Raw genomic sequence first — 16,597 nt, 5'->3', positions numbered from 1 at the left:
ACCCAGTTGTGACAAAGAAAAGTCTAAAGTTGGAAAGGAAAATCGGGGGTTAGCCCAGGTATTTGAATTTCCATGAAAATGCTATGTACTATGTCTGAGACACGTCCAGCACTTTCATGGGCTGCGGGAGGTCACTAAAGAGAGGGATGTCCGCAAACACCAAAGAAAGTGGAAGGATTACCAACAGGTGCATCATTAACTTTTGGGACCTCATTGGGGTTATTGCTATTCGAGACTGCATCTGTACGAACAAAGCCTGGTAGACTTCGGGGAGAACTAAACAGAAGCAGCGAACCCCTATGGGGATAATTTCATGTTATGCTTGATTCGCAAGATACTTGACCACGAGTCTTATCTACGTACAGATCTTTGTGTCATGCACTTGCTGTTCCCGGAAACTTAAGTACAGGTTCATTTAACAAATGCAAAACTATTTTTCTTTCTTTTTCAAAACCAAAGGTAAGTTGGAAAAGTTGAACGAAACTTTGAAATGCAAATGTACAATTGGTTTTGGCTGCACCTCTAGGGACTCAAAAACAATGGTATCAGCTAGTTTCAGTGCAAAAATATGAACCGATACTTACCAATACTCCCATTATCGGCCGATACCAATACATCAGTATCGTTATCGGCTCAGCCCTAATACTCGTATATTTGTCACTTACTGTACCCTGACTTTGTTCAGAAAACTTATGGCTGAAAATGTGTTTGTTCCCTAGCAATTGTCAACCAATTGATTCAAGAATTGGTTCTGAAAAATACAATACAAATAGTTGCCAGTAATCACAGTGAATCTGCATGTTTCATTATCAAGTACAAAGGAAGCAGTATCAGAAAAACAGAAATTTTCACCTACAGCAGATAAACTCATGCTTGGAAACAGTACAGTAATATTCTCCTTTCTGTTTTTCTTCTCTGAAAGACAAGTCTGGTTCTACACACTTATTCAAGGTTATGTTGATTCATTAACTGAACTGCTACAAACTGGAAGGAGAGAGTGTTTAAAAAAGCCATTACGAACCTGCACAGTGAAGAAAAATATGTTTGGAATGGGCCAACAATTATAAGTATTCGATAATTGATATCATGTTTTCGGATGAAACCCATTTTATTGTTCAAGGTTGTTAGAAGGGCTGTGGTGATGCAAAGCAGTAACGAGTCATTGAGATAGCAACATATTCAACAGTTGGTAAAACACCCCCTTGAAATGTTTTAGGGATATTTTCTATTTAGGGGGCCAGGAAGTCTTGTTCCCACTGATGGAAAGATGAACTCAAAAATTAACCTCGAGGTACTTGAAAGGTAAGTAGTATCATCTCTTCAGACTTCTGTAGATGAGGGAGGAACTTTCCAAAAGAATCTTCCTCCATGCCATAACTTAAAACTTGTCAAGAATTTCATTCAGGGAAATGTTTGACGAAGACTGCCCTAATTAGTGATCATGAATTATTAGAGGCATGCATATTTCGTTTTTGACGAAATGTAATGTTAATTTTTCATGTTTCTGAAAGGTGTGAGGTCCATTTTCCTATCCTGTTTTGTCACGAAATAATGCGAAATTAACTGCAAAATGTGAAATAAGACTCTTAAATACGAAATTTAGAGTTTATTTATCACTGCAACACTTTGCAAAGTCAGAATTATTCTGAGAGTTATGAAATTCACGGAAAATTGATTAATTCTGCTGTGGATATTTGACAAGCAAATATGGACCCCTTTACACAGGAATAAACTTAATGTTCTTGTAATGACATAAATGTGCTATTAGAAGGGATATAGATCTTGCTCAGGATAGGGACAGATGGAAGGCCTGTGTTGCTACAGCCATAAACCTTCAGGTTTAAGAAGGCGAGGGAGTTAGTTATTAGAAGGGATATGTTTATTTTGTGTAGTTAGTGCAGTTTTTAAATCAAATTTGGGTTATATTCACATTTTTAAAACCAAAATGTAATTTTATGTACTGCTTTTTCACAGCTATAACAGCAAAATTTTATTTACCACTTTTGAACCCAAAATTGACTGTTTTTGTACCGAAATTTTGCTTTACTGTTTTTGTACCGAAATTTTGCTTTTTTTATTTACCAAAAAAATATGTGCCTCTATGAATTATTAATATAATGGTAATTGTCAACAATGTTTCCATCACATCAGCATACACAAAATACCTTCTATCACTATGCATATTCTGGTATTCATAGACATCTCTATGAATGTCAAGGATACTCTTTTCTATGCCTCATACCAACCTAAGGCATTAGACATGTGGTCTTCATGTTCTGCCATATTCAACAGCTGTAAGATGGATCTCTGCATTTAAAAAGGTTGTGACCAGTGATATTAGTGACCACACTGTTCGTGGGAGACATGTCAAATTCAGTGAAGAATGTGACGGTGGTGATGAAATTGGGAAGTCCCCGGACATATGTTGCATTCATCTGACTTGTCTCCCTGAAATTTGAGCCTCAGAGATTTGCTACAACAATGCTGCTGGTTGTGCGTGGAGGCTATATGAAAAGCCCCTAACAGAACTGGTGATCTAGCTCCACCTGTTGATTGCTTAGTGATTAGTAATTATGGTACAATCCTCGAACATTTACCTGGTGTTTAAATCCAGTGGGAATGATGTGACAAGAACTTAGAAAGTAAGTACATGCCTGAACTGGACTTCAGCTAGTTAGTGAAATGGTGGCATTTGGTGTAAGTTATGTCTTATCTAAAATATGGAATGTTAAATAGAATTCTCTTAACAGGAATATACAGGGTGTTATGATTTTCGATTAATTTTTTTTGTGTGTGGCAAGTTTAAAATTTTGAAACCAAATTTGAGATTTGAATTATCATAACAATACCAAAGAGTTCCCACATTCAAAGGGCTATTGGGCCACATGGTTTATTATTCCAAAATGTAAATTTTATATATCCAACTTGAACTTCAAATTTGGTAATTTTTAGTATCAAAATTCTGTAATTTGTTTAGCAGAAATATGTATTTACAAATACTGTGTCATCAGCACTTTGTTAGTGTTGAAAATTTCATGTCAGTCGATCTCTGCTTTTAAGTAATTTGTGCGTAGATTTAATTAGAAATTGTTTCTATTATTTGCAGGTGGTGTATCTCCACCAGTTTTACCTTGTCTCCATATTCTGTACAAAGGAAAGTTCTTGCCTCAATCAGATATCCATGGAATTGACATGCATGAAGAACTGCCCCCAGTTACGTCAGAAAACACCCAGACCTTGGGGGAATTGTTGCTTGGGTTCCTGCACTATTATTCTCAACAATTTGAGTAAGTATTGTAAATATGTTCAGTCTTTGTTATACTTTAAGTGGGCCAAGTGAGTTTGAATTCACTTTAAATTTCATCATTTAGATCCCAGGTTTAGAAATGTTACTGAGCTGCATTTTTCTGAAGTTCTGAGGAATTGAATATCTGACATCCATCAGCTTACCTTAGCAGTGTTACCAGATATTTAAACATGCCTTGCCTACAATTTTTTCTCTTTATAATCAAATGTTCCTCCTCATTAACAGCTCTAGGTTTGTTTTGGGATTGAAGTTTGTAATATCTATATATCTCTTTTAACATTTTTAATGAAGTTTAGTCTAATCTGGTCACACAGTAAGTTATTCCAAGGAATGGCGGTAGTAAATTAATATACTGGAAATAAGTACTTACTAATCTGCAAAAGTGATTTATCAAAGTTCTATTAATTGTGATTCCCATTACCACCATTCATTCAGGAAGGTGTTGCTTGATGGTCTTGTGTGTATTGTTGATTGAAAATGGTTTCATGTGTGTTCCATTTTGCATAGAATGGTTAATAAATACATAGAACCATGAAAACTTTCTGTGTTAACGATTCTGCATATGTACATTAATTTATAATTAATTTTATGAAACGCATTACATTACACATGAAAAGAATAACTTTATGGGGATTTTCCAAAAAAAATTAAACACCATCAGAAAGAGAAATAAGTGGTTAGGGAGTATAATGAATTAAAATTTTGCATCAAGATTTTGATACCATCTGAAGTCAGTGGTTTTCGCATCTCCATTGCTCTGAAAGTAGTGTCCAGACATATGTTCATTCTGATTGCCTCCTGCAAATGCTGAAGTGCCCATGTTTGAGCTATTTCACCAGCAAGATGCCAGATGCATCACAGAAAACTGTACCCAGACCTTTTCTGGCTAATGGGATCACAGTCAAAATTGGTCTTATAACTCAACTGTTATAATATTTATTGAAAGCCCCTTAGCCTTCTGTGAATGATTCCATTGAGTCACCGAAATCATGATTCCATTGAGTCACCAAAATCAATAGGAAAATAAAATATTTTTTTCTCAAAAAAGAGACAGAGTTATTGTATATTTGTGTAATTTCTCATTACACACTGTGATGTGGTGTGTTGGCAAGGAAACGGAGCATTAGCTAGAGACCGTAAAACCAACCAAACACTCGCAAAAGTCTAATTTGAAGTGTATTGATCCATTTGTCACATCACTTCATAGCTCCAGCTGAGCGACACTTTTGGTTTAATTGAATTATTAAACCTTAAAATGAGACTTGACTTGACTTCAGAGGCTTTCTGGCTTGACATTCGACCTCTCCCACAACTCCCCTTTTACACAAATTGAACATTATATTTCCACACCTTGCAATTACCTTAACTTATCCATATTTTTCCTACTTGTTACCAAGTTGCATAAACTTTGGAATAATTTGACAACTGGATTTTCAATTCTAAAAGAAGAAATCACGTTTATTCATTATATTTGTTTGGTGACAAACAATTTGATATGTACAGTGTGTCCATTTCCGAGAGATCAGCTGAACTTCAACAAGTAGTAAGTAACACCAGCGGAACTTCAACAAGTAGTGAGTAGCACCAGCGAAACTTCAACTGTGTCCCTTTTGTCGCCTCTCGACCAGCCCTGATGATGATTCCGAGATGGAATCAAAAGCTCGGAAGAACTTTTATCATACTGTTTGGGTGTGTTTTTAGTGTTTTTAACAAATAGTGGTGTTGAGTACGATTAGTTGCACAGTTGTGACAGTTTTAGCAGAAGCTCAACCGTCAGACTGGATACTTAACCAGAGTGCTCTTAATATGCAGATGTATCACTCCTTACACAAACACATCCTATCATGTTTTCTTAAAATAGCATTGTAGATTGCATGCTAAAACCCTTTCTCGGTTTTCTTGAGACTCTCTTTGAATAAATTGGTAAATTCCTTTCTCCCTTTCAACTTCCCCCTTTCTTGAATGATTGTAATTTTGCGTTTTCCACAAATCTTTGTATTTCACATTAATAGATCATCATCAAATTTGTTGCAACTTAAAATATCTTTAAAACTTTTCTTCCCTCTATATATAATCCGCGGCTCAACAGCCCTGGAAGGCCTTGGCCTATCTCCTGACTGCCAGTATCCCTCCCACATTTCTACCTAGAGGTGTGGAGTTCTTCAACCGTTAATGGGGTGACGTGGGGTCAGCATGTCGAACCCTCAACTGTTGTAGGAGATTTCATAGACCGGATTACGCTAGTCACTCTCAGCTCCTTAATTTTCTCACCATGGTGGGTTGCCACCGGTCCTGTACACAGGGCAAGACTGAAACCAGGCAGACTCGAACCCATGCCATCCTGCAGTCAGTCCAAAGCACAGCACTTTAAACTGTATGGCCATGGCGGAGGACCTACCTTCACTTAGCATCATCCATTATTTTTGCTAGTAACTATAGACTATGGGATGCATGCTGGTTCTAGTCTCCTGGAGGGAAGTGTAACAACTACTCCTCTTGAGACTTTGGCCAGTGTATGGGACCGGTGGCAACCCACCATCGTTAGGAAATTGGGGAGCTATGAATGAGTAGTGTAACCTGGTCATAGAAAACCTACAATAATGACTAATTGTTGGTTGTGCTGACCATATGCCACCCCTTACCTACACGTCTGCTGAGGCATGTGAGAGTTGGTAGGTTGGCCCTGGCCCTTATGGGCTGTTGCACCATGCGTTAAAAAAGAAAAACCTGTAGACTCCTTGTTTGAACTTGTAACACCAGGCAAGACTAACATGGAGTTGTTAGTGGTGAGAGTGTGAGTTGACCAGTGAACACTAAGCCACTCAGGCAGAGAGGGTGGAAAGTAAGCTGTAGCAAATTATCCACCTTTCAACTTCCTTCTTCTTTAGTGTTTCAATACTGTGTAACATCCTAAAATAATAATAACCTTTCCATGTAATATACTATCCTGCTTAATTCAGCATAACAGTAGGTGAGAATATTTCAAAACCGATACTTTCTCTTTTCACTTCGTAATTATTTAATCTAGCATTATTAATAATAACTTACTCTCTATTTATTTCTTCTCATATCTACTTACACATGGCACGTCTTCACTTTTCAGTTTCAATCTGTATGCTATATCTGTTCGCCTGGCATCTAGATTACCTATTGAAGAATGCAGGAGAGCTCGCTCGTTCAAAAATGATCCACATCAATGGAAATATCTTTGCATTGAAGGTTAGTGAGTTTCATTAAATGGGTTGACAGTGAAATATCACTTGAATGTTTTTTTTAATTCATCAGTATGATATTATGTAATTGTAATTCTAAGAAGTATTGGTGAATTGCTTACATTAGGATGCTCTATCAGCCAAATTTCATTTTTTTAAATATAACGTCACATTACTAGCAAACTAGGAGGAAATTGTATTATCACTACTGACATTTACTGATAATTACAATGGAACATTAATTTTTACATTTCAGACTGATAATTACAATAGAACATTAATTTTTACTTTCCAGTGTACCAAGGTGAAAACAAAAACTTTAAAATGCAGAAAAATGTAGAATCTGGGAAATTTTTTACAACATTTTGTTCCATTGGCAATATGAAGAATGAATGTATACTGCAGGAAAATCAAGTCAGGGTTCCACTGCTTATAACTTATGTGTAACATACTTGCAAATTATTATTTAATTTTCTTTTGACTAAAAACAAAATTCGTGCACTCTTAATCAGTGTAACTGTTTTAGCTGGAATAAATTTATCATTCGTATGGAATTACTAAACATGCAAATTCCTCCAGTGTATACTTTTTCTAAAATACAACATGCCATATTTAAATCTTTTAATTTGTTATTATGTTGGTTAGCTAAATACAATTTGCTGCCAATTAGGGGTATAAATTATGGGAGTTTTAGTGTATATTTTAGTAATTATTAATTCAATGACTGTATTGTCATTAATATGGGGTTTTCACACACACATATATATAAACCCGAATTTGATACAATAGCTGTTGGGGAAAAAATAAACATAAAAATTGGAGGCAATGCAACCACAGCCAAGTTCTTGTATATTTCTGTACAATCAAATTGTTTAGGATTCATAATTCTTTAAATATGTTGAAGGAAGTACATTAGGTATGGGTTGATACTAGGGCTAAGCCGATAACACTTTGAACCAATACTTCTATAATTCAAATTTCAGTAACTAACCTTTGTTATTACACATATACGTGTATATTATATATATATATATATATGATGAAAGGAAGGAGGCCTACAAAGGCTAAATTTATATATAGATGCAGTCACACTTCAATATATATACATATGTACATTTTTCTTCATAGGCAAAGGTAAGTTGGAAAAGGTGAATGAACCTTTGAAAAGAAACAAATGTTGGTTTTGGCAACATCGGTATCGTGAGCCGATACCAATAAAATAACAATATGTATGAGATTTACCAATTCGGTGGTGGTCTAGTCGTTAGAGTATTTGACTGCTATCTTGATATATGCACCTTTTTTACCAATTAGTGAATTGTAAAATTTTACAATTACATTACACAAATTTGGTGTTGACTTTTGTATAAATAAAGCTGTCCATCGCAGTTTTTATGGCATGCAAACACTTTCCTGTGTGTCAAGACGTGTGCATGTAAACACTGGTTTGGTTTCTCTGAGGAAAACATTCTTATTTTATCCTCATCAAAATGGGAGGGTGTGTTCTCCACTGGGACGCACACTCACTGAGATTCTCAGCCTTTTTTGTCCATGTGACTGGAACAAGTGATCAGTTTTATTTTACAACCAGGGTGTCGACCAGTCAAGACAGTCGTGAAAGTCAAGAAAAGTAAAGAAATCATCAAGTAGGCCAAGAAGTCAATAAAAGCCAAGAAATTTTGCTATCACATTGACTGATTGATTGATTTAGTTTATTTTACTTCACTTTTCTGCCCCTTTGGGTAATCGTAAACATGTGGATGAATGGTGATTAGATAATATGGACGAAGGGACAACAACATGAGCTCCACATAAGATTATACTGGCTGAGAGTCCAGGTACCAAAACCTCACTAATGTCCAAATGCAGAACAGGAAGCATTAATAGATAAAGCAAGTCTTAATTCTCTTGTTAAATAGAGCTTCAGTTTTCATCTTAACTGGTCTTTTTGTAGGGATTTTTCATTAAATATATACAGTGAAACCCCAATTTTACACTCCTCAATCTTACATTTTCCTGCATTTTAATACATTCAATCTTAATGGTCCCAACATATAGCAAAATGTCATAAAATTTTCCTAGATTTTACATTTTCCCGCATTTTAAAGTTTTTACAGGTCAGTCCTCTCAAAATAGTAAAATCGAGGTTTCACTGTATTTATTTTCTTAATTGCTAATTTCCAACTTTTCCTAAGTAGGGATTGCATAAATATAGGTTTAAGAAAAACTGGGAGAAAAAAGGTCAAGAAAAAGTTGAGAATTCTGGATTTGTTATTTTGCTAGACACCCTAACAATCCAGAAGGAAGTTGTATGGCTTGTTTTGTGTACTGGAAGTGACAGTACACGAGTGATGAGTTAAATTTGAGTTTGTAGAGTTTGAGCTAACTCTGTGTTTACTTTTATTGTAGAGCCATTTGACCTAACCAACACTGCTAGATCAGTCTATGACAGAGGTGTGTTCGAAAGAGTCAAGGCAGTGTTCCATTCCTCTTGGCACAAACTGAAGCAGGCACGAGACCTTGAAAGCATATTTTTGGATGAAAAGGATTAGCATTTTGAAGTGAAAGTTGGAGTTCACGAATGAAGAGAAATTTCCAATGGAAAGGGGGCCATAATTCTCAAGAAAAGAGAATATGCTGCAGATTGTTCTGTAAGATTTTTTCTTGCAGGTTGGTTTTATACCGTGGGGTTTTTTGGAAAATGCAGCTATCTTCATTCCAGATTAAAAACAAACAAAAAAATGACATTGGCAATGCTTTCTGCATTATATTAACATCCAAGTATTTGCTGTGGAGAGAAAATCTCTCAAAGTTATGACCAGTACAACCTCTCCTGTATTTGAATGAGTGCTTGCGTGTGAATGATTGTGTGAATGTGTGAGTGGGAGGAGGAGTAAAGATAAGGAGGGATTGTGAATGTAGATAGATCTTGTAGTAGGTGAACTCGAATAGGAAATAGTCTCTTTAACTAGTCATACAAAAAAGTGGTAACTGACTGTGATGGACGTTGACCTGATCAAGCTTTAAAAGAAATTTCGTTTTTTCATATGTATCATTTCACTTTGAAGCATGTGAACGACTATGTATTCTTGTGAGGAAAAACATTTTTGAACATGTATCAGTCTCTGAATTAATTTGGTTATGAAAACAATTTTACTTTTTAAACATTGAGGAAGGAGTTGGTTTTTAGTTTTAGCTTTCTTTGTATGGTTATTAATTTTTTTGAGGATAGAAAAATACTTTAAAAAATTATGATGTTTGCAGTATATTGGTTGTATTTTTCCTTTTTTTTTTCATACAAAAGTAATGTAATTTCTAGACATAATCTGTACATATCATGCAATATAAATTTATAGCTCATAGTGACTTCCAGCAGTACATGCTGACGAAACAAATAAATAGCTAATTGTCAGTATTTACGTATTGTGCTCTATCTTTGTTGTTATTCGGAAGGATGTAAAATTTATTGCAATTTTTTTTCAGGAAGGGGTGGGGCAATGGACATGTATGTTTGTCTCTCTTTATCTCTCTCTCTATGTAGGTATCATTATCATAGTCATTTTATTGTTTTGTACATATATTTCTGATATTCCATATAAATTTGTAGGTATAAAAAGAAAGGAAAAAAAAACATTTTTAACAAACCCCGAATCTAATAATGGAATCAAATTCTTTAGGGTACATCATTCTTAAAATCTGTTGAATGAAGTACTGTATATACAGCATTAAAAACAAAAAAGCACCAAAAAAACTTTGTGTCATTTAGTTTTGTAAGTGTTTGTAGTTGTTTCTGGAAGACATTGCAAGTCAAGAAAAATTGTTCAGAGCATAGGTTTCTTGTATGTGTGTGTTTTCCTTCCTAAGACAATAGAAGGTCAATAAAAATGTACTGAACGTTTTTTGATGTAGACAATATAACTGTACCTCATGTTTGTTCTTGTGGAGAAAAGTACAGCAATAAGTATGCTTTCAGGCATGTCGTACTTGTTGAGTGTATATGGCAAATTACTATTTTTCTTTTCCACTTTTTTTATTTATTTTGGAAAGAACCCTATTGAAATTTCAATGTATATGATGTCTGTATGTCTAAAACAATGAATACTCATGAACATATCATTATTACTATTTAAATGTACTATGGTATTTTTGGAAAATGAATGTTGTATGTAACCATATGATTTTGTGGGAATCTTTTTCTTTCCCTCGTCATAGATCTGTCGAAATTTTAGTTTTCTTTAAAATGCACTATAGGATGAAAATTTGTAAGTGAAACAAATTTGGAGTGTGTTTTCAGCATCTGAATTTTTTGAGGAACTTATCTATTCAGTTACCTTAACAGTAATATCGAGATTGTAACTTATTTTCAAATTTCATTCATTTTTTGGGTACTTCAATGTGTGTTATTATTTTGATGAATATTTTGTCCTTTGCCCCCCTTTTTTATTTGCTTATTAAAAAGTCTGATGCTAAAAAAGGAAAGTAGGAAGATGTATATTTTGAGGGGTTTTATTTATTTATTAAGTTATTTATTTTCACAAATTGAGATTTTCACCTAAAATTTCAACAGGCTTGAAATTGATGCAAATTGCTCTCAAACATTGTTGTGTGCTGGAATGGGCTATGATTTGAAAATTAAAAAATAAAATATAAAAAAAAAATCTTCAAATTTGGGAAATAAAAGTTAGATAAATGCTTTGTATATTACTGGCATAGGTAATATAATAGTTGTTTGTTGTTGTATTTAAACTTTTCTATATTTTTTTGTCATCTGGTTATTTAATAAAATTGAACTTCCACACCGTAAAATGTGTTCATGTTGCAGAAGTTTAGGAAAAGTATTAAATTTGGTTCAGCTTAGGACTACGTGATGAATTAAGTTAATTTGATTTTGTCTTTCAGAAGTATCAGAGATGATAAAACATGTTAATCTCAGATTGCAATTGTTATAGTTTATAATGGAGGTTTACTGATTTCGAAAGAAATTGTTGAAGTTCAGATTGAGAGTCGCCATTGGAGATGTTAGTACGTGCGAGAAAAACTTAAACTCAGTGCCAAAGTCATGTGATAGTTAAAGTGAAGATCGATATGAAAGCTACTCTTTATGAGAAGCGAACAAACAAGAAACAATAAGATATAAAAACAAAGTGGACGTGGTCTCTTGCATGACAGTAGCATTTTTTCATTACTATCATTCGTAACAGTATTCATAGAATTTTTTCCATCATTTTGCTACAAATGTCATTGAGATGATCAAAACAAACGGAATGAACTGTTTGATAATGTGTTGCATTGCTACTATTTTTTTCGTACGATGACTTGGTTAATTATTTTATTATGAATTTTTATTTTATGGCGGAAGAGTGAGGCATGTGTGTGTTATATAAGTTAAATGCCGGATGAATGGTGTATGTATGTATGTATGCTGTATAATCTGTCATAAGTTGACTGCTGTGTGGGTGATTATTTGAAATAAAGTGTGCGTGCATAAGAGAATATGCATGTTTGCGTGTCTTGTGCATGTGCATTTTCTATATATAAACTATTTGTTAAAAAAAAAACCTAGTATTCTTGAAAATGTGGCCATATGTGAATACACAATTCCTCCAGTCTTTGGTAGGAGTATTTCGAGCGTAGAAAAAATTAAAATTACTTTCTGAAGAATTTGTTAGTTACAAAATTCTGGTCTCAGCCAAAATAGTGAACATCAAATAACTTTCATAGCATCTACATTTCCATGCATTGTTATGCATACTTACTTAAGTAACACATGCATGTGTATGTATGTAAATTGTTTGTTGCTTTGAGTAAAATTTGAGTTAGGTAAAATGTTTCATAAAAGTTTGTGACATTTTTTATTGGCTGAAATAAACAAGCCTTTAAATTTACATATAGCATTAAGAGAAAATCTATTACGTAATACATATTATGTTACAATTGAGAAAAGTTCTGAAATGTAACAAATGATAATATTGTGTATGACACAATGTCAATGAATACTTAACATAAATATTTTTGGTGTATGACTGAGTTAAAAGTTCAATAAAGAAACAAGAAAAGAGATTGTTTTTCATTGTAGAGATAATTGTGTAAAATAGCGAACAAGACATTTTAATCTCATTTGTGAGTTCTGTTGGCATGTATGTTCTTTACGATACCACCCTTATTGAAAATCTCAGATTATTTCTCCCACTTCCTTTTCATCATCCTCTTATTATGTCATCATGCATAACCTAATTTTAGAGCACAAACTTTGTATCGACAACATACAGCTGGCTATGAACCAAGGGGAGTAAAGGTCTGTGCTACTTGATTCAATCCTCTATACGAAACTTTGGAAAGATATTGCATGATGAATTGGTTGATTTAAGGGCATGAGATACAGTTTTGTATAAAGTGTACATTTATTTCAATTGTCAAACTGCACTTGAATACTGTAAAAATCATCTGACTTATTCTAGTGATTTCTCCCTCGTGTGGTAGATGCAAGCAGCTCTTCATGTTGATTATTAAGCTAGAAAATGGCTATTAAAAATAATAACATAAAAGTGTTTAGACACTCTGAGTATTTCTTGTGGAGAGTGAAAATGCTCTCTCTTTAACTTAATGTTTACACCATTGAAAGCCACATTTTGGCATTTCAAGTCTTGACATTATTTCTTTGACTTGACTCCTTTCAATTTATGTACTTTGCAACTCTATTATATAAATGTTTCCCTTGTCCCTGCAAAAAACTGCCCTGGGGCTCACCCAGCCTCAAATCAATGGGTACCCTGGGGTGGAGTGGCGGGAGGGTAAAGGTGGCCAGAGCATGGTGCTGATCACATCACGTCCAAAATTGCAGAGATTGAGAACGTGTGGGGCCCTACCCCCACATCCCCTAAATGTGCCTTCATGGCACGATGCTATATGCACGGGGAACTTTACCTTTACCTTTCACAGTTAATAAAGAAGCAAGTGCCCATGTAAAATTCTATCTTCCACCCAACCCTCTTGTTCAGCTCCTCATGTTCCATGGAGGAAACTACCTCTCCAGTTGCAACCATTACCAAAGGTTACTGCATCCCTGTTAAAATGCTCAATGTCCTCTACTGCTTTTTCTGCTACTGGTGCTGCGTGGTTAAAAAGAGAATACTCGTGCTTGTAGTGTGTGTAGGAGGTTTTCTCCGTGAGAGAGTTTTATGTTCGGATGTGAGGAACATGATGGTGAATGTGCAAAAGCAAATAGAACAAGGTCCTTGCAAGCAACAGTGTCTATGTGACTGAGCATGGAGTTGTGGAAGCCAACAGTGTTATGCATAATACTGTATAAATTGGATGTTGGAAAACTGACAGACTTTATAATGATAATTACCATACTTACGCGTGTATAATGGGCACCCTGGTTTTTGATGGAGAAAAGTGACAATCAAGAAATGGCTTTCTTATCGTAGGTTGTAAAACCTGTTGCTGTGCCAATCAAGAGTGAGTGACATCATATATTCAGTAAGTCACCTGTTGCTATGTGGACAGAGGAGAATATCTTCTTGTGAAAACAATAATTCAAGAACCCATTCCACCTCCTCCCTCTCTCTCCACTGTGTTTAACATCCCAAAGCTTTAACTCTGTAACCACCTTATTTATTATGTAATAGTAGAAAGCGAACTCAAAATTACCTTATGGATTTGCAGTGCTCAGGAAGTTATTTTCTATTATTTCTTGCCCAACAAATACCGCTGATATACAAGGAGCATTCAATATATAACCAGAATTTGAATATAATCTCCTGTAATAGGTCCACAATCACGAAACTTCATACGCTTGTTCTAGAAGTACCCCTTTATTAACCGTGGAAGCCCCGTAGTGCATGATGCAAAATCCCTGCATTAACTGCGGAATCCCCATAGATTAGCATCATGGTGCCCATCACAGAGTGTACGAAAGCCGAAAGCGGAGATAAAATCAGTGATAGGTTTTAGGCATTTTGAGGGTGTATGCCCAGCTGAAATTTATCGACGAATGACTATAATTTACGGTGATAAGTGTTTGACTAAATGCAAAATGTGTGAGTGGATGAATATGTTCAAAAGCTGTGTGACAAGTGTAGAAGACAAACCACGTGTTGGCCGATCGGTCACGGTTATGACTGAAGGCATGCAGAATGCCTTTAAAACAGTTATTTGTGAAGATCGCCGCATCACCATAGCTGAGATATCAAGAGCAATGGAGATTAGTGTTTCAGTACACAAGATCATCCACGACAGGCTGGGATTCAGGAAAGTCTCCACAAGATGGGTCCCACGTCATCTGACGCAAGATTTGAAAAACACATGTTTGGATGCCTGTCAACACCTTCTGGAACGCTATAGAGCTGAGGGGGATGACTTCATTGGTTGGATAGTTACTGGGGATGGCTCTTGGATCCATTTCTTTCACCCTGAAAGGAAGAGAGTCAGCGTGGAATACCGCCATCCATACTCTCCTAGGCCCAAGAAAGCGAGATCACAGCTGTCTGCTAGAAAAGATATGTTGACTGTTTTTTGGGACAGGAATGGTGTCGTTCTTGAAGATTACCTTACCAAAGGTACGACTGAACAGTGAATTATATAGTGCTTTACTGCGGGATCGTTTGAAGCCAGCAATAAGTTGAAAACATCCTGGACTTGTCTTGATAAGAATTTGCTTGCAACATGACAACGCCCGCCACATACTGTTGCTGCGACTGTTCAAACCATTGAGGACGTACATATGGAAGTTATAGCACATCCCTCTTATTCATGGGACTTAGCACCCAGCGATTATTGGCTCTTTGGACCTCTCAAGGAGGCTCTTTCCAGGCAGCACTGTATCTGATCAAGAAGTTCAAAGGGTGACACACATTCTTGGTTGACAGGTTGTAATGATGCGATCATTACTGGATCCTTTTTAATGCTATAAATTGTGTATGTCTATGTATTCCTGTACGTTTGGGTTCTTTGCCGTTGGGGAGCGGTAAGTTTCCAGTAACGGTTTATGTCATTAGCGGGGCCTATAAATAGGAAGGCCAGGGGAGCAGTCGACCTCAGATGTTTGGCGGAGTACAGCAATGTAAGAGGTATCTTTTTCTCTGAGGGGAGCGGCTGGGCGAGCTTTCTTTCCTTATTATGTGAACCGACGGCGGGGATGTTAACTTTCTTTCTTTTAATACACACACTTGCTCTCTTCACATTATTCCAATAGTTCATTTCATGTGGGAAACCGGGTACACAACACACATACCTTCAGCCACCTTTTTTGGTACTGAAGGTTATATTTTTTTTTACTCGTGGAGCCAGTGGCTACGCGAGTCTACACACTCTCTTCGGGAAGGGGGACAGGGTACACCGGAATGTAATTTTGCGAATAACGGCCAAGAATTAACTTCTGTAACTATAATATGAATAAACCTATATATATCTAAAAGGAAATGGGCGTTAAGTTGTAATTTGAAGAGGTACGTGTCTATTGCCTAAACTAGCATCCACAGAACTTCAGGTACTGCAAGTTTTGAACCTCGGGACAAGGATTCAAAAATGTATGGTTGTGTATATTGTGTATGTTGCAGAGAATCAGCTTAAAAGCACAAAGTATACCGCTACAAGGTCAACCAAAATATTTTTTTTTACAAGGGCATTAACTCGCTGGTGGCCCGTTGGCAGAAGTGTATCGATAGAGAAGGGGACTACTTCAAAAAATAACATGAATGTAGCAACTCTGTTCAACAGTGAGTGACGCTATTACAAAATTCTGGTTATATATTGAATGCACCTTGTACAGCCAGCTCAGAAAAAACTACTGCATCTAATCTACTACGCAAGGCAATCCTGGCTAGTAAGAAAACATGTCCGAGGCCTCATTTCCATCCACACTGCCCACCTGCTTATCGCTTGAACATGATTCAAACAAGACCTTGAACGAACTCGATAGACACAACCTACAGGGGAGAGAGGGTGTTTAGATTTGCTGATATTCACTGAGAAGCGTGGATTTCCCATCGACAGCCGAAGGCATTACGTAGTTGATTTTCGATCTTGCCACCGAAGTTCCCGGGTTCGATTCACGGCCTGCACATGGATGTTTTTT

General features: G+C 35.9%; 1 protein-coding gene across 8 annotated transcripts in view; it reads left to right on the top strand.

The window, feature by feature from the left end:
• The window catches only part of LOC145984945 (poly(A) RNA polymerase gld-2 homolog A-like), a 69,768-nt gene extending 59,956 nt beyond the window's left edge, over positions 1-9,812 (top strand). For all 8 annotated transcript variants that reach the window (XM_083118374.1, XM_083118372.1, XM_083118367.1 and 5 more), the window contains exons 9-11: positions 3,107-3,287; positions 6,411-6,526; positions 8,929-9,812. In XM_083118374.1, the coding sequence (XP_082974500.1) occupies positions 3,107-3,287; positions 6,411-6,526; positions 8,929-9,071 (440 nt within the window). In that variant the 3' untranslated portion in view covers positions 9,072-9,812. The remainder of the gene's footprint in view (positions 1-3,106; positions 3,288-6,410; positions 6,527-8,928) is intronic.
• Positions 9,813-16,597: the final 6,785 nt, after the last annotated feature.

This window comes from Lepisma saccharinum, chromosome 3, assembly GCF_977018435.1.
Source record: "Lepisma saccharinum chromosome 3, izLepSacc3.1, whole genome shotgun sequence".
Lineage (NCBI taxonomy): Eukaryota > Metazoa > Arthropoda > Insecta > Zygentoma > Lepismatidae > Lepisma > Lepisma saccharinum.
Note: the sequence above shows the minus strand (reverse complement) of the source record. Positions and strands in the feature narration are given on the sequence as shown.